The sequence below is a fragment of the Malaclemys terrapin genome, chromosome 1 (assembly GCF_027887155.1).
Source record: "Malaclemys terrapin pileata isolate rMalTer1 chromosome 1, rMalTer1.hap1, whole genome shotgun sequence".
Classification (NCBI taxonomy): Eukaryota; Metazoa; Chordata; order Testudines; family Emydidae; genus Malaclemys; species Malaclemys terrapin.
Window position 1 is genome coordinate 92,041,341 of NC_071505.1, and position 20,737 is coordinate 92,062,077.

The 20,737-nt window shown below is 47.1% G+C and overlaps 1 protein-coding gene across 5 annotated transcripts in view; it reads right to left on the reverse strand.

Annotated features, from left to right (window-relative positions):
• TNRC6B (trinucleotide repeat containing adaptor 6B) overlaps positions 1-20,737 on the reverse strand; it is a 211,491-nt gene that overhangs the window by 51,791 nt on the left and 138,963 nt on the right. For all 5 annotated transcript variants that reach the window (XM_054031143.1, XM_054031135.1, XM_054031161.1 and 2 more), the window contains 2 exons: positions 7,694-7,715; positions 5,383-5,727 (listed from right to left, as the gene is read on the reverse strand). In XM_054031143.1, the coding sequence (XP_053887118.1) occupies positions 5,383-5,727; positions 7,694-7,715 (367 nt within the window). The remainder of the gene's footprint in view (positions 1-5,382; positions 5,728-7,693; positions 7,716-20,737) is intronic.

Genomic DNA, 20,737 nt, shown 5'->3' on the forward strand with positions numbered 1-20,737 from the left:
ACATCCATGGAATTTGCACGGGTTTACATCAGCTATAAAACCAATCTACTATAGACAGTCAATTCTGCCTTCATGATTATCACATATACACAGATGTGTTACTGCTAGTACCATAGTAGTCTGGCAGCACTCCTCTGCCATCCTCCTTGCACTGCCTTACTGATATTATCAGACTAATCTTTAAGGAGAACAAGTATGGTCCCCAATTTAATGCCATGTTCTCTCTGTTTGGAGGTGCTTGCCATTTTTCTGTCCAATTCTAACTGCAGAGCCTTCAAGATGCCCTGCTAAAAATGTTGCCAAGATGACTGTATTCTCCATCTCCCTATGTTCATTTCTTCTCTAGTGAGCCCTGGTACCACTGTGGTATTTGGTAATCTTACTTCTCCAGTAGAGCTAATATGGCGGGGAAAGAAGTTCACAACAATATTTGTGTCAGTATCTTGGGCAACAGGTCTGCACAGACACTGCTACCACACCATCAGCACTGGTTAGGGTCATGTGAAGTTAAGTCACACCCATCTAAAAACATGATACTTCTAATATACTAATACACAAACACACACACAGGATCTTTGTTTTAACTGTATATTCAAAAGTGACAAAATTAGAACATTCGGTTACTAATGTTTTTATTAAAAACAAACAGAACTGTTAGTACAAGTTCCATGCTTTTTCAGTTCACTAGCTGAACTGATGGTCTCTCTCTCTGTCTCTCAGCTGACCTCCAGAACCTCAGTGAAGAAGAGTTGCTCATCTGTAAATGAAACTCTTTGACTGTCAGTACAAGAACCACACTCCACACCAAGCATGGAACCCTCTGGTTAACTTGGACCATTGGGGGCCAGAGTAGACTTCATCTTCAGCTGTGAAATGTTCGAGGCAAGAGTATATAAGGAAATGTGGCTCCAGTGCACCTTCGTTTTCTTTCTATTTTCTTAGACCCCCAACCACAGACTCTGCCATAGGAAGAGTGTGGAACTTCACTGACAATCTTATACAAGAATTCCAGTTGCAGATGACCAACTGTTCTTTCCTCTTCAGGTAATACCAGCAGAGATCCTCATGCTTGGAAGACTGATCAGGGAGAACTCTCAGGGGGAGGGGCGGAGCATTTGAGGAGTAGACTATTTAAAGCTTGCAGGGCTGCTCTCCCAAACTGCACCTCAGACCTTGAGACTAACTCAAGAGAATAATGCTGCATGCAAAGGTATGGTTTCTGCTCCCAGGAACAGCTCTACAACAGGAATAATTTGCCTTGGATCTACCTGAATGTATTCTAACATCATCCAGGACTGGAGTGCCTGCTAATCTACAGAATGTGTTTTGCTGCATTTTGACAAATGTTGAAAGGAAACTGCCTCTCCCCATACATGCCAATCCCTACAAATAGTCTTGGGAATTTACAGAAGGGTTTTGTCCTACTAAGACTATAGCTGAAGGCCTGCTTCTAAGCTGACCTTCCCTGGTAACAAATATTATGTGAAGAAGATAAGCAAGTTTCTCATCTGAGATGAAAATCAATTACTATTTTATAGATGAATTTGAAATGAAGATGTAAAGCTGTACCGCTTTTATTATTACATAATAGCGCATAAAGAGCACCAATAATTAATGCTTGGAGCTCAAAAACTCTCCTGGCTGATGATGTTGCTTCAAGATACAGTCTTCAAGGAGTGACAACAGAATACTATCCCAGAGGCTTAAATCAAGAAACCATCAGCTTGGGTAGTACTACACTGTATTCCCCAAAAGGTGGGACAGCATTAAAACATCCCTTCAAAAGCATCTTGTTTGTAAAAACACAGGAGGTCCCTTGTACTGGAACTGAGATGCATACTCTAAAGCTCTGCCTATACTACTAATTTTATTGACCAAAAACTTCCACTGTTGCTGCCATTGTTTTAGCTACCCTGGTGTGACAACATTGGCGCCTCAGTATATGGACTGCTTACTGACTCCAGCACCTGTTTTCCGCACTGTATTAACTCAATTTGCTCAGTGCAAATCTAGTCAACTGATTAGATTGTGGTATTAAAAACAGCTGCCAGAGCTAGAGAATAGTCTACACTAGGGTTCTCATCTTTGCTAACACCACAGCAGATGACTTGGTGTTAATAATGGTGGTTATTTTTTCTAAACAAAATACACAGTAGTCCTGATTCCTTGAGACATTGAGGGCTAAAATGTCTAACAGGTATTGCTACAGGTGTATTTCTTTATGCTGCCCATTTATAGTCTCTGCCATGCAGCAGCATAGGATTTGCTGTTGAAGGTTTCTGACTTTTCAGTAATATCTCCAGCAATTTCTGTAAGAAGACTTGATCTAGGATAACAGCTGTATGATCCACCTTACTAGTTGCAGGGACACTGGTGAAATATTTAACGTTTCCTTTCTGAATCTTCACTTATCACCAACATAAGGCAAAAAGGTGGCTTCACTTCTACATCTAGGAGCTCCATGTGACAAAAATCTCTGGCCCAGTTCAGGGTTATCAGCAAAAAATTCAAGCTTTGTCCTGTGTGATTTTCTTACTTATTATGGGGATCACTAGTACTGTACAAATGTTTGCTTGCAGGACAATGTTGTTAAATAAGAAGGTATCTGTCAACAAAAGACCATTGCCCTCCTCTGGTGGAAAAATGCAGATTTTGAGTGGTGGAAACAGATCTATTCGCAGAAGAGGACTTAACAATGAACTCTTTTAACGCCCATTCTTGTTGAAGGCTGCTTTTTCTGCTTATTTCATCCACAAATGTATTATCCTTGACCGGAAGATGGATTGCCACACACGTGATGAGTTGGTGGATGCACCCATTTCCAAAGATGGACCACTTCTCAGCACTGAAGATTTCACCAAACCCTTCCTTGGCAATTTGCTGAGCGTAACATAGGTGTTCATCTTCACCACCATCACATTACCTTCCTTTCAATATAGGGGAGAAATTTTGAATGAAGGCTGAATTACTCTCAGCAATCAGTGCACGTGTGTGTAACTTGGTCTCAAAAGTTTCAGATTGTCAATTGGTTCAGATTTCGGTCTCTCCCTGCCTTGGAAATATCCCTCAGTAAGGCCTTTGGTAATCTGAAAGGGATACCTTTTGCAAATACTGTGCAAGTTAGTCCACCATACAAAAAGAGACAGACATCCTGAGGGATAATTAACAGTGTTAAAATTGCAAATGGACTTATAAGGATAGATGAAACCATCATCCCCAAGTACCTTCAGGAAAACAAATACTGGGTTTTGAGGCTGAGATTATACTGATTGTACAAAATCCAAAGACAAAATCCACAGTACTTCAAATAGTTCTTCTCATAGTAATAGCTGTATAGCCAATGAATAGGAATCTATGCCTGAAGCATCACAGGCAGCTTCTAGAGAATGCTTTGCTACTATAAGCCCCTTCTATGACTACTTCTTTCATCTCCTTCTTCAGATCCTCAGGAAGATGTTCCAACAATGGAACAAGCATATACCACATTATAAAGTCATACTAGCCCAAAAAGCTTTGTAGTTTGCCAGTCTGATCTGTAAGGTCACTTCTCATTGAGTTTATCCATCTTCCTGGCACCTTAAGCTTATGGTATTTTCTTTGCCCTACTTTTTCTTTTTACATAAACCATCAAAAATAACGAGATGGGGTATTGGAAAAAAAGAATCAAATCCTGGTATAACTAGTTTGTCTGCAAAGACAGTAGTGGGATAGAAACTTGTATTATCCTCCTCATCTTCAGAGAATCCATAAGAGCCCCTTCTTTGAAAAGAATGACCACCACTCTGCTAGGTTAGGTTAGGTTGGTTCTGGGATACCAAATAATTGTGACCCATTTCTTGAACAATGGAGACCTCGGGCTATAATGCTTCCACAATCCTGGTAAACAGATCTGGATGGATTTAAGAGTGGTACACTTTGGAGAAGAGATGATGCTGTCTTTTCTTCTTCCCTTGACTTCCCAATATTAAGGAAGGTGCCTTATTGCTTCAGTTGAAGCTGTTATTTGCTTCTTGGACTCACCCAAGAAGGGAGATCTCTCAAATGGAGTTTGATTTTTCCCAAGAACATGACCTTAAAAAAGGAAATACTTAAGTCAGCTTGACTCTTCATATGGCCTGGAAGCTTATAAAAGAGCTTCTCCCATCATCAACTGTAGTCAAGACACTTGGTCCTGAGACCAAAAAAAATGAAGTCAGAGACAGTAGGGGCATATATCCCTCACTTCAGCATTTAATATACTGGGTACAGCAATCTGTCACAGTCCTCTTGTCCCAAAAGAAGGGCAAGTCTAAAAACCAACCTTTTATTCTGGAATCTAATATCACAACAGAAAAACAAATAAAGATATCACCATTAGGAAAACCAGTTCCTACAAATGACTTAAATCCTGCAAATCAAATTTATTTTACAGAAAACAACTAAAAAGCTTCCTAACACACAATTTGTAAGAAACTAAGTCCCACCTTGGGAGGAACAATCAAAACGAATAGTCACCAGACAGTCAGGGACCAGAAGGAGTTCTAACTTACTACTTCACCGAGACTAGAAATGGACCACACTTGCTATGGTTCACTTCAGCTAATATCTATAGAACTGATATATTTGGTCTTTAGTTTTATGCTGACTAGAACTAAAGCACTGCTGTTGTAACTATCCTTAGCTGAGCCAGAAAAGACAGAGGCAAAAAACTGCCCGCAGCAGGAAGAGAGGTGGATTGCACCAAAGATCCTAACGAGCCTACTGGAGACTGCTGCACCAACAGCTAGCTAAGGAACAACTGTTATTCCAAGTTGGTGATCCACAACACTGTATTCCCCTTACCCCATAGTGCTCTTACATGTGTTTAGCATGTAATATCACAATACCTAACGACAAAAACCAGGATGAAGGAGGATTTCTTTATGCATTACAAACTACACAAAATAGAAAGACTACAATTCCTAGGATAAATACCTTATATTTCAGCTCATAAGTGTGTGTGTGTGGGGGGGGGGGGTGTGTGGAGAGGAGATTTCTATTTGATCCTAGCTTACACAGTACCACCCAATTAGAGAGGTGCATTATTGTGTGTTGAAAAGAGGGGAGACATACCCTTCCATTCAAGAATCTGGTACTGACCGGTGTCAGAAGCAGGGAGAGACTATTGGACTAGATGGACCATTGCTCTGTTCCAGTGTGGCAATTCTGATGACAATATTTTGGGTGTTTTTTGGTTTGTTTGTTTTTTAAAACAATCAGTACTCTAAAAATGTTAAAAATCAGCAGTGCCGAGGAGCATAAAAGTAAAGTAAAATAACTTCTAAAAGTTAGACTTTTTAATACGTATCATAACACATTTGTGAACGATTTTACCTGATCTTTCTTCAGCTAAGCCTTCCTTACCTGTTGCAGTCCCACTGTCGCTCTGCAGCAGTGCTCCTGTCACTGGTTGTGCGTTGTTTGGGTTTGCTCCAGGTGCTGAAGAGGGAGGAAGCCCTGCCCCACCCCCAAGTAGCATACAGGATGGTGGAGGGGGCTGCCCACGTTTCAGTAACACTTTGTGGTCCTGCTGGCAACGGAATCGCGGCGGCACCTCCCGAGGCATGTAGCGGGCGGCGCTAGGCGGTTGTCCGTTCGGCACTGCCACCCTTTTGGCATTGTTGCCACCATTGACTGGTGGCGATGGAGAGCTGCCAATTGGGCTGGCGGCCACTGGCTGGCTTGAACTTGGTTTCGTCACTTCGGGCACTGGAACACAAGAGGAAGGAAAATTATAACTTTATAAGATACAAAACTTAAATGGATATAAGACCACACTGAAACTGAACTCCTCTCAGAATACTGTGCAAATTCAACCCCATCAGGGAACTAGTCAAGTTAAGCAGAAGCCGCATATTTGTTTGTCATCACCAGTGATTTAGACATCATGGGTGAAATCTCAGATTGAAGTTTTAAATTTAAACAGTCAATGATTAATACAAATTTTGTAATTTTTTCCTATTTCTTAATCTTTGGTTCACTTAGGGGCACTGTTGTGTGCGGTCATATGGAAAATCTGAATTTATTTCCCAAGCTTTTACCTTGCTCAGTAAGGCTATGTTGTCACTACAAAATTTGTTTTGTTTTGTACAGCGAGGAGACAGCTCATCCCCGTTAGCTATCTTGCTATAAAATCCTAGTGGAGACCAGAATGTGTAATTTTTACTGCACTGTAGGCAGGTGAGGTCAATCCCTGGTGGGGGCCATAGCACTGACCTAGTTACACCAAAGTAAAGACTACCTGGTACTTTATCTCCATGAGGGTTTTACAGCGAGAGAGCGAACCCACATTTGTTTTAACACTGAGATAGCTAAACAAACAAAAACATCATTTTGGGCAGTGACAATATAGCCTAAGCCAGGTAGTATGCACAGCTGCTAGAGGAAGGAAATGCCTTCTTTCATTTTGGAACAACCCTCTCTGCCTGACCCAGGAATGCTGTTTACAAACTCTATAATGAGATCTAGCCAAAATGGGCTTGTATTTAAGGGCCTCTCTGAGGACCTTTGAATAGATATGAAGCAATAAGAGGGGGAAAATGAGGGAATCCTAGGGTAGTTTGTGTCTTAACAAAATTATCTTCATCTACTTGGGAGATTCCAGAAACAGTACATCTACACTCCTCTATTCTCCACGTTTCTAGAAATGAAGCAAAGTAAACTCACACATTAAACAGTTCGGAAACAAGGGTAGAATTTGTTACATCCTAACCAGGTTGCTAGAAGTCAAAACATTTCACAAAGACATGCTCAGATTCCAAAACTAAGGACACATTTTAGAGCTTTAACTACTCCAGTCTCTCTTGTGGACTGAAGTAACAGCAGCTTTAGAAGGGGCTATTCTTCCAAACATCACATTACTGATGTTATTCACCTTTTAAATATAAGCAGAGACATTTTTTAGGAAAGCAGTAGAATATCACAAGAATAGGAATGCCTCTAGAACAACAGAATGTGTTATATCCCATTTTTATCTTTGTAAACAGCTGGTGATGGGTTTTCTAACTTTCCTATGCAAGTTTCATTGTCCAAAAATTATTAGGATTTTTTTTTAATTTAAGCCAAATTACTATTTGTCCTTTGCTGCCTCTTTTTAGTCGCTGTTTTCTCCACTACTTTCACAATGCTGGGATGCAAATTAGGTTCAAATATATTTTAAATCCGGTGAGCAAGTTATGATGCTTATTTACCATCTTTCTGTCTCCATTTGACATTCAAGTCTCGAAGCTTTAACATCTCTTAAGTCAACTCAGGCAGAGTAGAATGTTTTCCACTCATTTTGGTGTTCCCTCATTAAGAGCTACTCTCTCTCTCTCACTCCCATTCTATGCATCTAGTCCGTCAGTTGGTGGCTGCACGTCTGAAAAGCTGCACTTTTTTAGGGATTTCAACGTTAGCCTAATTCATGACAGATCATCACAGCTAAGATATTATTTTATTCAAAAAGGCCTTCTTTTCTTCTTCAAACATTTTGAAGGCTGACTGAAAATGTTCCTATATATTCTCTTTTTGACCATTACAGCAGTTGTTTCTGCTTACTACTCATGCAGAAATGCCTCATCATGCGACATGAGTCTCTCACTCCCTTAACCAAGAATTTTAGTCAAGGACAAAGGCCTGTTCTGAGCCTACATAAATCTATGCTCTATAGATTTAAATAAATTAAATCTCTTACCTTTGGTTTTTTGATCTGTGACCTGCAAATTAAAAACAAGGAAGTTAATAAAAGCAAGAAAAAACAGCTGCTCTACAATGCAGCCTTCATTTATTACTACAAGACCAGCTCTCTCAGTTTAAAAATCAGCTGAAAATCAAAAGCTGAAGTACCCTGCTCAAAAATATGTAAAGATAAAGTTTTCAAGAGAACCAAGGGCTATTTATCATCACTTCTGTGACATATTTGGTCCAAATAAACATAAATAAGAGGAAGAAGTTACTTCATTTATGATAATTTGTAAGATACGTTTCCACTGTAGCATTTTAAAGCACAAATATGTAGTCACTCAAAATATGGCTTTTTAATATCATTAGAGGAAACCCTTACCTTAAACTCTAAAACATAATGAAAAGAAACCTAAAGAATGTCACAGACAGCCCCATAAGTGAGCACTGTTACAATGACATCTCATGCTGCCTACAGGGACAACTTTAGTGAAGAGCACCAACCCATCTCTTTGCCGTCTTTCCCATCACCTTCCTCCCCTGCCATTTTCTTTTCCCAGGAGAAGACAACTTCAATCTTATTATCACAATCACAAATGGGAATCTAAAATACCTCCAGCACCATCAGGTTTCAAAATCCCGTGAATGCAACAGGCTCTCTATAATGGACCTACTGAATTGAACCATCATACCAGTCAACCCCTTCCCACCCCCCATTTTTGCTTTTGCTGTACTTTTACATTCTTTTAGCAGTATAGATTTCCAGCTATAGTAGAACCAAATATGCCACTGGTATGTTCTCTGGAATTCTTTGTATTGTGGCATGTTTTGAACTTGTTGGTCATGAGCTCCTCTACACAATAAGGGAAAACCCCAAGATCATCATGTGTCAGGCTTTGTGTTACCTCTTCTTAAAAGAAATTGCTGAACCAGTCCCTAATTCTGGATGGTACAGTCACAATATAGAATAATAGAAGTACTACAAGTAAAAGGCAATTTATTGTCTACACCAACCTAGCCAGATTTTGCAAAGTAAAGAATAATAAAAAGAAACACAAACTACTCAATTGCTGCTGGCATCATTCCACGTTGGAAAGATGCTCTTTTGGGGTGAAACAGAACATACCCCAAAATATAAAATGCCATCCCTCCCCCCAGGCTCCATAAACTTCACTCACAATTATATAAGACCGAAGTCTTACTACATGACAGGCAGCAAAAATCTACTGCTTTTCATAACAAACCAGATTTTCTTTTTACTGTTTCGTTTTTTAGGGATTTCAACGTTAGCCTAATTCATGAGAGATGACAGTAAAATATTACACATACGTGTGCAAGTTTCTGTTTCAAAAACACAGCTAAAATTCCCCATTTCTCCATGCCCCAAACTCCCTTCCCGCACCCCTTTTTAAAATGGGGAAATAATTATGACATTTTTACTCAAGGAAAGCCAAAAGAAAAACACAACTCATGAATGCCATATTGTAGTGCTGCTAGGTTTACTATATTTAACCTGGGAGACAGTAAGTCTCCCTGTAAGAAACTTACCGTATATACTCGTTCATAAGCCAAATTTTTTTTAGTAAAAAAGGGAAGTATGAGAGAAGGGGGTCGGCTTATGAACGGGTATAGAGAGGAGAGTGGGACACAGCCCCTTCCCCCAACAGAGGGAGCAAGGAGAGGCAGCACAGCCAGCACAGACAGAAGGGACGAGGCGGGGCCAGAGTCTCTCCGCTTCTGGCCATGCAGCTCTCCCCCCAGCCTCTGAAGCTGCTGTAGCTCCAGGGCTGGCAGGCTGCAGCAGTGTCACTCGGCCCCACCCCCCAGAGCAGGCTGAAGCTGTGCTGCCCAGCCCGCTGGAACATGCTGTGGCCGTGTCGCCCGGTCTGGCCTGCCGGAGCAGGCTGCGGCCACACTGTCCAGCCTGCCGAAACAGCTCCAGCCAGGTCAGATACATCCTCCCCTGGCCCTCCCCAGATAAGGTGGGAAGGGATGGGATAGGGAGAGTGTGGGGGTCCCAGGCTAGGGGTGGGATCATGTGGGAGGTGGTCACAGGGGTTACTCCTCTGACTCCCGGTTTCTCCCGCCCCCAAAGATTTCCCCACCAGTTGTTGTCCTGGCCTGTCAGGGTAAGCAGCTGGCACGCCAGGACACTGTGTTTACTTAGGTTTACCTCCGTGCCTGTGGACGCTTGAGGTAAACAAACCATCTCGGCCCACCAGCAGCTTATCCTGATGACCCTTGAGCCAAAGTTTGCCGACCCCTGAATTATAGGGTTGGCTTATGAACATGTTATAAAAATTTTCCATTTTCACTTATCCATCTTGGGGGGGGGGGGGTCGGCTTATAATCAAGTATATACGGTAATCTAGCAAAGCGACAGTTATTCATAGAATCATAGAAATGTAGGGCTGTAACGGACCTCGAAAGGGTCATCAGCTCCTGACTGCTGTGCTGAGGCAGGACCAAGTATACCTAGACCACCCTTGTCCAACCTGTTTTTAAAAACCTCCAATGATTTCCACACTCTCCCTTGGAAGCCTATTCCAGAACTTGGTCGGAAGATTTTTCCCTTAGCAGCATCTGTCGGGTCAGCCTGGGCACCCTCTGGAGTTGCGCTTTCATGGTGCCTAATATATAGCCTGCCGACCCACCACCCCTTCAGTTCCTTCTTGCCAGCTACTCCGACAGAGGGGTAGGAGGGTGAGTATTGGAATGGACATGAACAACACATCTCAAAGAACAAGAGTTACAAGAAGATGGGTACCTGTTTTTTCTTCTTCGAGTGCTTGTTCATGTCGATTCCAATCGGGTGACTCCCAAGCAAAATTAGGAGGTGGGGTTGGAGTTGTCCACTGACTGGAGTACTGCTCTACCAAAGGTCACATCATCTCTGGCCTGCTGAGTAATCGCATAGTGTGCAATGAAAGTGTGTATTGATGACCACGTCGCCGCCCTGCAGATTTCCTGGGTGGGGACTTGAGCCAGGAAAGCTGTTGATGGAACTTGCGCCCTTGTAAAGCGTGCCATTATCGGGGACGCTGGGATTCCTGCTAGATTGTAGTACTCAGTAATGCATGCCACAATCCATGATGAAATGCGTTGTGTCGAAACAGGCTGGCCCTTCATCCTGTCCGCTACTGCGACAAAAGAGCTGTACCGACTTCCTGAACAGTTTCGTCCTCTCAATGTAAAAGGCCAGCACTCTGCTCCCTGCTACTTGCATGAGGCTTAGGGTAGAAAACCGGGAGGAAAATGTCCTGGTTGATGTGGAACTGCAATACCACCTTCAGGAGGAAGGCCGGATGGGGCCGGAGCTTGTCCTTAAAAAACACAGCGTAGGGTGGCTTAGACGTCAGAGCCCTAAGCTCAGACTCCCTCCGGGCTAAAGTTACTGCCACCAGGAACGCAACCTTGTAGAAAAAGTAGAGCAGGGAGCATGTTGTTAGAGGTGCCCCATGAGCCTAGAGAGGATATTAGGAAAAACATTTTCACTAGGAGGGTGGTGAAGCACTGGAATGGGTTACCTAGGGAGGTGGTGGAATCTCCTTCCTTAGAGGTTTTTAAGGTCAGGCTTGACAAAGCCCTGGCTGGGATGATTTAGTTGGGAATTGGTCCTGCTTTGAGCAGGGGGTTGGACTAGATGACCTCCTGAGTTCCCTTCTAACCCTGATATTCTATGCTTCTATGAATGCCACCTGAGCTTCCACTTGACCCTTGGATCGGCCTTTGACCAGCCAGTCATTGAGGTATGGGAACACCTGTACCTGATGTCTCCGCAGAAAGGCGGCGATGACTGCCACGCACTTGGTGAAGACTCGAGGTGCTGCTGACAGGCTGAAAGGGAGGACAGTAAATTGGTAATGGGAACCATTGACCAAAAATCTGACGAATTTTCTGTGGGTGTGCGTGACTGCTATGTGAAAATACGTGTCCTTCAAGTCGAGGGCAACATACCAGTCTGCTGGATCCAGTGAAGGGATAATGGAGGTCAGGGAGACCATGCGGAACCTGAGTTTCTTCACAAACTTGTTGAGGTCATGCAGGTCCAGGATAGGCATGAGGCCGCCTTTGGCCTTCGGTATTAGGAAATAGAGGGAATAGAAACCCTTGCCCCTGTGCTCCAGTGGAACCTCCTCCACCGCCCCCAGTGCTAGGAGGAAGTGCACCTCCTAAATGAGAAGTTGCTCATGAGAAGGGTCCCTGAAGAGGGACGGGGAAGGGGGTAGAAGGGCAGGAGGGCACAGAATTGGATGGAGTATCCCTTCTCTACCGTGCAAAGCACCCAGCAGTCCGAAGTTATACAGAACCATGCACGGTAGAAAGGGGATAGCCGGGAGGAAAAGGTAAGGTGGGGTGGATCCAGTCTTTGGTCTGGTGCGCCGTCCTTGACCGCACCATCAAAAGGCTGGTTTAGGGCCAGAGTGCGGTTTGGACTGGCCTTGATTAGCGGAGGGATGTTGCCTTCTCCTACTTCTCCGGTTCCTCCTCCTGGAATTGTCCTGGCGGTTCTGCTGCTGGAACCTTTGAGGAGGTTGTGGCCAGAAGTGTCTTCGCTATGTGGCAGGGATATGCAAGCCTAAGGATCTGAGGGTGGCTCGGGAATCTTTTAGGCTGTGGAGCCGTTTGTCCATCTTCTCCGAAAACAGAGTCTCACCCTCAAACGGGAGGTCCTGAATTGTTTGTTGAACTTCGTAGGGTAATCCTGGGACTTGCAACCAGGCCCCCCGCCGCATAGCCACCCCTGCTGCCATGACTCTTATGGCAGCATCTAAAGCTGCCTGTAATGAAGCGTGGGAGACTAATTTCCCTTCTTACACCAAGGCAGTGAACTCTGACCGAGAGTCTCACAGGACGAGCTTCGTGAACTTCGCCATTGAAGCACAGATGTTATAAGAGTACCTGCTCACAATGGCCTGCTAGTTAGCAATACGGAGTTGCAAACCACCAGTGGAGTAGATTTTTCTACCCACGAGGTCCAAGTGTTTAGCATCCCTATTCTTTGGGGAAGGACCTTGGAAACCTTGTTTCTCCCGCTGGTTAGCCGTGTCAATGACCACTAAGTCCGGAGATGGATGGGAGTAGAGATGCTCAAAGCCTCTGGAGGGGACGAAATACTGCTGCTCATTATGTTTGGCAGCAGGTGGCAGGGATGCCAGTGTCTGCCATAAGGTCTTGGTGGTGTCCACCACCGTCTTTATAAGGGGTAATGCGTGAAGGCCCCGAGGGTGCTAGGATGTCCACCATGGGATCCGTGTCCTCTATGACCTCCTCAGCCTTGATGTCCAGACCTTGGGCAGCCCTGCGTAGCAACTGCTGTAAAACTCTGTTATCCTCTAATGCAGGAGCTATGGTCATCCCTGCCAATGCTTCATCTGGCGATAGACCGGGAGGAAGCATGTGCCGGTAGTGGAAGCTCCCTACCATCTGCCCTGGACGGATCACGTGACTCCTGGGGCAGCATTGGAGGAGGTGGTGCCGATGACGGTGCTGGGACCATAGGCGTCGGCGCCAAAGTCAGCATCGGTGTCTCTGGAGGGAGCTGCATTGGTACGCTCACAGGAGCCGCCGGGGTCAGGGAGCCCGGTGCCGACATCAGCACCAGAGCTGTAGGTGCCTGCATCGAGGTCGACAATGGTGCAGGGGTGGGAGACGGGTGTGTCGATGTAGTGAAGGCCGGTGCTGAAGTTGGAGCTGAGCACAGTGCTCGAGTCAACGACGGTGCCAGAGGCAAAGGCGTTGGGACTGTAGGCGCCGGGGCGGATGCACAGCGGACGGCGGTACGAAAGTGGCAGAGGCCACTGAAGACGCCACTGAGCGTGGGCCCTGGGTTCCTCCCTGGCCCTAGTGAAAGCTCAGGGAGTCCAGAAGGGCCACTGAGGCAGGTTCTGCCACTGTGGAGGCCACGCCTGCTGCTCCCTTCTGTCTCTGCCAGACCTCGCTCTATGGCTTCTGCTCCTACTCAAGCAATAGGAGTCAGGCTCCGACTCCAAGGTCTCAGACACTGAAGACCACGGAGGAGCCGATCCTTGGTGCCTCGAATATCGAGAGCTCAGGGAGCGGGAAGGCTCTCTGCTGAAGCATGTAGGCACCGATGGACAAGGCGAAGGGGAGCGCCTCGACATCATAGCTGGCTTTCCCTTAGAATGCACCAGAGGACGGGGCTCCGCCGGCACTGAGGGTTCCTCACTGGCAGGCGAGAACGGTGCCATCAGGTGGAGGAGATCTCTAGCAGCCTGGTATGCTTCCGGTGTGGATGGGAGCTGAAGCTGCTGTGTAGGCGCTGGTGATCGAAGTGGGGTTGGACTCGACAGCCTCACCTGGACCGGAGTCGACATGGCCCCGGAAGGAGACGCCAAGGAGTGGCCCCCTTAGGGTCGCACTTCTTAAGGCTTAGCCTGAGGAAAACGGTCGTCCGGCTTTTTCTTCTTTTGAGGCACCAGCGAGTAGGAGTGGTGCCTATTATCAGATAGGCCCCACAAAGAGCTGCGGCGGTGCCGAGCATCCCTGGAGGAATCCTTCCTAGGCGCCAAAGTCTCCAACGGCGTCAGGGCGCTCCACGTCAAGGACGTCGCCATAGGGGTCTGGTCTCTCGAGCCCAGGTCAGAGTGGGGACATAAGCCTGCCTCCATGAGGATCACCTTCAGCCACTGTTCCCTTTCTTTAAGTGTTCTCGGGCGGAACTCGCAGCAGATCTTACAACAATCTTTCAGATGGGTCTCCCCCAGGCACCGAAGACACGACAAGTGTGGGTCACTCTTTGGCATGCGCTTGGCGCAAGCCACGCAGCTCTTAAAGCCCGGGGACCAGGGCATGCCACAGCGCTGAGGCTGGAGTGGCCGGGGGGGGGGGGGGGAACCCCCAACTACTAACTATTAACTGGAGTACTACTAACAACTAATTAACTATATACACGGAATACAGAAGAAAACTTGCTGAGCAAGAGCCAATGGAAGTTCCAGCCACTGTGACTGGTGGTAAGAAGGAACTGAAGGGGTGGCGGGTCAGCAGAGCTATATATTAGGCGCCAATAAGGCGCGACTCCAGGGGGCACCCAGGCCGACCTGATGGATGCTAAGAGAAAAATCTTCCAGCCATTGTGCATATGCGTGCGCACACATCTGATTGGAATTGACACGAACAAGCACATGAAGAAGAAATTCTTTGACACAGAACACCAATTTTTAACAACTTCACATCTATAAGCACTCTGTTAAAACGTAACCGTAGATGTCCTAAAACCTATTTACCACCTTGTGTTCTTGAACACAATGCAAAAAGCCTCTCATCCCTCTTCAGCTGATCAAGACTTTCTTCCCCTTATCCCCAGATATTTTCCCCTAAAAACATTACTACAAGACGAGCCTCTAGAAGATAAACAGATGTCATCTTCCCCAGGATTTTGGGTGGATACCACAATGGCAAACTACTAGAGAAAGTCATGTTGTATATTCTTTGACAGGCAGTGGACAACGATCTAAAAGTGGCCAGCATTTGACTTCTACATTCAGAACTCTGAACACTCAACAAGATCCAACAGTGATGTTTCAAGATGATCAATAATCTTTTGAATGAGCTAGCTGCCTCTTCTTGCTGCTTCCTTCTCCTGTACTTGAAGTATTACAAGTTTACAACAGCAGTCTGATTTTCTGTAACAAGCTTTCCAAATTGCTCTTGTATCACTGAAATACCAGTGTGCTAGCCTCATAGGTCACCAGTGTCTTCTTAGAGGGTGCTAGTGAAGCAGCTCTTGGCTCTGCACATCATTAGTTGAAAAAAAAACAACAAAAAACAATGATTACTCACCTTCTCCGTAACTGTTATTTATCAAGATGTGTTGTTCATGTTCATTCTAATCAGGTGTGTGCGCACTGCATGCACAGTTGTTGGAAAGTTTTCCCTTAGCAGCTCCCGTCGGGTTGGCTGTGGAGCCCCCTGGAGTGGCGCCTTCTGGTGACCTCACCAACCAGGTGGCTCCTCAGTTCTTCTTACCGGTTACTCCAACAGAGGGGTAGGAGGGTGGGTATTGGAATGGACATGAACAACACATCTCAAAGCAGAGTTATGAGAAGGTGAGTAACCGTTTTTTCTTCTTCGAGTGCTTGTCCATGTCAATTCCAATCAGGTGACTCCCAACCTCCACCCCGGAGGTGGGGTAGGAGTTAAGGAAATGCTGATTAGAGCACCTCTCTGCCGAATGCTGCATCATCTCTGGCGAGCTGGGTAATAGCATAATGAGAGGTCAACGTATGCACCGAGGACCACATTGCTGCCCTGCAAACTTCTTGTATCGGGACGTGGGCCAGGAACGCCGCTGACGAGGCCCGTGCCCTCCTGGAATGTGCCGTAAGTGCCAGGGCTGGGACCTTGGCCAGCTCGTAGCACATGCGGATGCAGGACATGATCCAGGAAGATATTCTTTGAGATGAGACCGGGAGTCCTTTCATCCGGTCTGCTACCTCTACAAACAGCTGGTTCGATTTCCTGAACGGCTTAGTGTGCGCGATGTAAAATGCTAGCGCTCGTCGAACATCCAATGAGTGTAGCCTCTGCTCTCGACTACTGGCATGAGGCTTAGTATAGAGGACAGGTAGAAAAATGTCTTGGCTAGTATGAAAGAGTGCCACTACCTTGGGAAGAAAGGCTGGGTGAAGCCTGAGTTGCACCTTATTCTTGTGGAAGCCTGTGTAGGGTGGATCAGAGGTAAGAGCCTTTAGCTCTGACACCCTCCTAGCTGATGTGATGGCCACCAGGAAGGCTACCTTCTATGATAGAGAAGGAAGCAAGTCACTATTGGCTCAAAAGGGGGTCCCAATAATTTTGAGAGGACAAGACTGAGATCCCACGCTGAGACAGGCTCTCTGGTCTGAGGATGTAGGCATTCCAAACCCTTGAGGAAATGACCTACCATGGGGTTAGCAAATACAGATCGGGGGCAAACAGGTCAACCTGGGGAAACCCCCACCCTTCGAAGACGACATCTGAATGGATAGACCACTCGTGATTGCGGAATGATCTGCTGAGGTGATCCGCTAGTTTGTTTTGAACTCCTGGGAGATAGGATGCCTCCAGACGAATGGAATGAGCTATGCAGAATTCCCACAGCCAGAGTGCTTCTCGACATAGGAGGAAGGAACGGGCTCCACGCTGCTTGTTGATGTAACACATGGCAGTGCTGTTGTCCGTCGTCACTGCCACGCATCGACCTCGTAGCCGGGCCTGAAAGGTTTAGCATGCTAACCATACTTCCCTGAGCTCCTTGATATTGATATGAAGGGGAGCTCCTCCCATGACCATAAGCCCTGTGTTTGGAGGTCTCCCAAATGCATGCCCCATCCCAGAGGTGACACGTCTGTTACAAGGGACAAGGAGGGTTGGGGCCTGTTGAATGGAACTTCCTTGCAGACTGCCTGAGGGTCAAGTCACCATTGGAGGGACTTGAGTACTTGCCCAGGCACCATGACCATTATGTCCAGGCTGTTGCGTTCCAGGCAATAAGCCGAAGCGAGCCACAACAGGAGTGGCCTGAGCCTCAGTCTGCCATGGCGGACCATGGAAGTGCAGGCTGCCATGGGCCCAGGAGACTCAGGCATCCCCTTGCTGTGGTGGTCGGGAATCACATGAGGCCTTGAATAATGTCCATCATGACCTGGAATCGGTTCTCCAGCAAAAACGCTCTTGCCCATACCGAATCCAGTAGCGCCCCAATGAACTCTATTCTTTGGGTCGGCAACAAGGTTGACTTGTTCACATTGAGGAGGAGACCCAGTCTGTTTAAAGTAGATCTGACTAATTGGACTTGAGACTCCACCTGCTCCCTGGTGAGGCCCCTGAGCATCCAATCATTGAGGTATGGGTATACCTGCACTTGCCTCCTTTGGAGGAAGGCTGCTATGACAGACATGCAGTTGGTGAACACTTGGGGTGCTTTTGACAGGCCAAAGGGGAGGACCGTGAACTGATAATGTTTTTGGTCGACCACAAGCCAGAGAAATCGGAAATAATGGGAATAGAATCCCTTGCTCCTTAGCTCCTGAGGGACCTCCTCCACTGCCCCTGCTGCAAGAAGCACCTGCACCTCCTGGATAAGGAGTTGCTCTCGAGAAGAGTCCCTGAAGGGGGATGGGGAAGGGGAAGAACAGAATTGGAGAGAATATCTCACTTCTACCGTGCAAAGAACCCAGCGGTCCGATGTTATTTGGGACCAAGAAATGGGATAGATGATTCATAAAACATGAGGAAGGATCTGGTGTCATGGCAGGTGTGCCATCCTCGGGTGTCCCTTCAAAAGGCCTTTTTAGAGCCCGATGAAGTTTCAGTTAGGCGTTGGCCCTGCCCAGAAGGGGAACTGGAAGGTTTGCGCCTGCCGTTCCTGCCCAGTCACCTATAAAAATCCTGCCTCAGCCAAGGAGGATATGGACAGTGTTGCTGCAGTTGGGGCTTGAAATGTTGTTGTTGGGTTGCCGGGGTGTGCATATCCAACAACTTCATAGTCACCCGGGAGTCTTTGAGACTGTGCAGCTTCTAGACTGGGGTGGGCAAACTTTTTGGCCTGAGGGCCTCATCGGGTTTCATAAATTGTATGGAGGACCGGTTAGGGGAGGGGGTTGTGGCCTGGCCCCCACCTCCTATCTGCCTCCCCCAGACTCCTGTCCCATCCAACCCCCACTGTTCCCTGATGGCCCCCAGCCCCATCCACACATCCCCACTCCCTGTCCCCTGACGGCCCCTGGCCCCCCGCCACCCCATCCAACCCCTCCTCTCATTCCTGATGGTCCTCCCAGGACCCCTATCCCATCCAACCACCCCTTCTCCCTGTCCCCTGACTTCCCCCCTGCCACCCCATCCAACCCCCCCTCCTTCCTGACTGCCCTCCAGGACCCCTGCCCCCATTCAACCCCGTTTCCCCCCCCCCGACCACCATCCCCCCCCCACCTCCTGACCACCACCCCGAACTCCCCTGCCCTCTATCCACACCCCTCCCCCCTGCTCCCAGCCGCCTTACCGCACTGCCTGGAGCACCGGTGGCTGGCGGCGCTACAGCCATGCTGCCCAGCTGGAGCTGGGCCACGCTGTCACTGCCACCACCACGCAGCACAGAGCATCGAGTCAGGCCCGGCTCTGCAACTGCGCTGCCCTAGGAGCTCGCCGCCCATAGCATTGCGCCGGCGGCGGAGCAAGCGAGCTGAGGCTGCGGGTGAGGGGGAACAGTGGGGGAGGGGCCGGGAGCGAGCCTCCCGGACCAGGAGCTCGGGGGCTAGGCAGGACAGTCCCACGGGCCGGATGTGGCCTGCGGGCTGTAGTTTGCCCACCCTTGTTCTAGACGGTGCCGGTCGCGGCAGCAGCTGGGGCTTATCTCTGATCACCAGGGGCTGAGCAGCCATCATCAATATTAAGTCTCTGGCGGCTTCAAAAGTGTCCGGGGTGGAGGGTAACTCCAACTCCTCCACCTGGCACTGCCCATCCCAGGAGTCGTTGTGCCGTGGGAAGTGAAGTCGATGTCGCAGACTCTTGCTGCCTGGACGCCGAGGGCTCCTTCATGGGACATCCCAGTACCGCGCCTGCAGGTCCCACTGTTTTCTGCACTGGGGAGCACCCCGGTGGCTTTTCTATGCCGCTTGTATGGCATCGGTGAATGCAAGCAGTGCCGGGTTGCCTCTGCATCCTGCGGTGTCGGTGCCGAGGGTCTCTTAGACTAGAGTCCTTCCTCAGCACTATGTTACATACCAAGGCCGGGGCACTCCATACGGACGCGCTCAGGGCAGGGTCCTGGCTGTCCACAGCAGACTGGGGGACGAAGGGCGGATTCCATGAGCAACTGCTTCAATCGGAAATCTTGCTCCTTTTTAGTTATGGGGCGAAAAGTCCTGAAGATCCTGCAGCTTTATGTCTGGTGCGCCTCCCCCAGACACAAGTCCTGGGGGTCGCTTGTTAGCACAGGCTTACTGCAGGTTCTGCAGAGTTTAAAGCCTTGGGCTCTCGCGGCATGCCCTAGAACCCAAAGTGGGGTTGGGATTGGGGAAACCTGTTCCCAAACCTCACTATATACAATATATACAACTAATAACTAAGATTAACTACAGCTAAACTAGACTAAGCTAATTATATGAAGAACGCTACGGGAAGCACTTGCTAAGTAGGTGACCACAGTTCCAATGACAGTCACTGGTGGTAAGAAGAAACTGAGGAAGGGCCGGGTTGGCAGGGTCATATATTGAGCACCATGAAGGAGCCACTCCAGGGGGATCCACAGCTGACCCGACGGGAGCTGCTAAGGGAAAATCTTCTGACAACTGTGCACACACACCTGACTGGAACTGACATGAACAAACACTCAAAGAAGAATGTCAGTTATTTTATTTTTTATATTCCACTATTAAGTAGGGATAGGGAAGTGAAATGTGGTCAGATGGACTAAAGAAACCCCAATCAGCAAATTCAGAAACTCTCTTGTAACAGGTTTGGGATAAATGAAATCAGATCTTCTAGTAAATTTACTCAAACAAGCTATACTGATAATAATACTTTTATATCAATGTAACTGCACTATAAATGCATCCACACTGGAGGCTACACTGTTAACTATATCAGTTCCTAAACGAAGGTAGTTAAATTGAAAGAACAATTGCATTTAGACAAGCTTATAGGCCAAAGTGAAACTGGCATGGGAGAATTTCAGTGTAGCCCTTTCAGTAAGAATCCACACAGCATAACTGAAACAATACCAGCTGAAGTACTCCGTGACATGAATAGGCTTTTTTGGCATCATAAGAACAGATAGCAGTTAGCTTCACTTATGAGGAAGTGCTCCTGATTTAAATGGATGCTTATTAATACAACCATGGAAATGTTTCAAACAGACCCTTTTCACGTTACAACTTTTGTCAGTTCCTGAAACAATTTTCTAGACTTCTTGAAAGCCATTTCAGGTAACACTTTGATTAGCAAACTGCCTGCTCAGAATTTCTAGCTGGGCACAACAACTGTTTACAATGCCCCTCCCCCCCCAACCACACACATTTCTCTAAGACTGAAGATTCAGAAAAAGATGTATCAA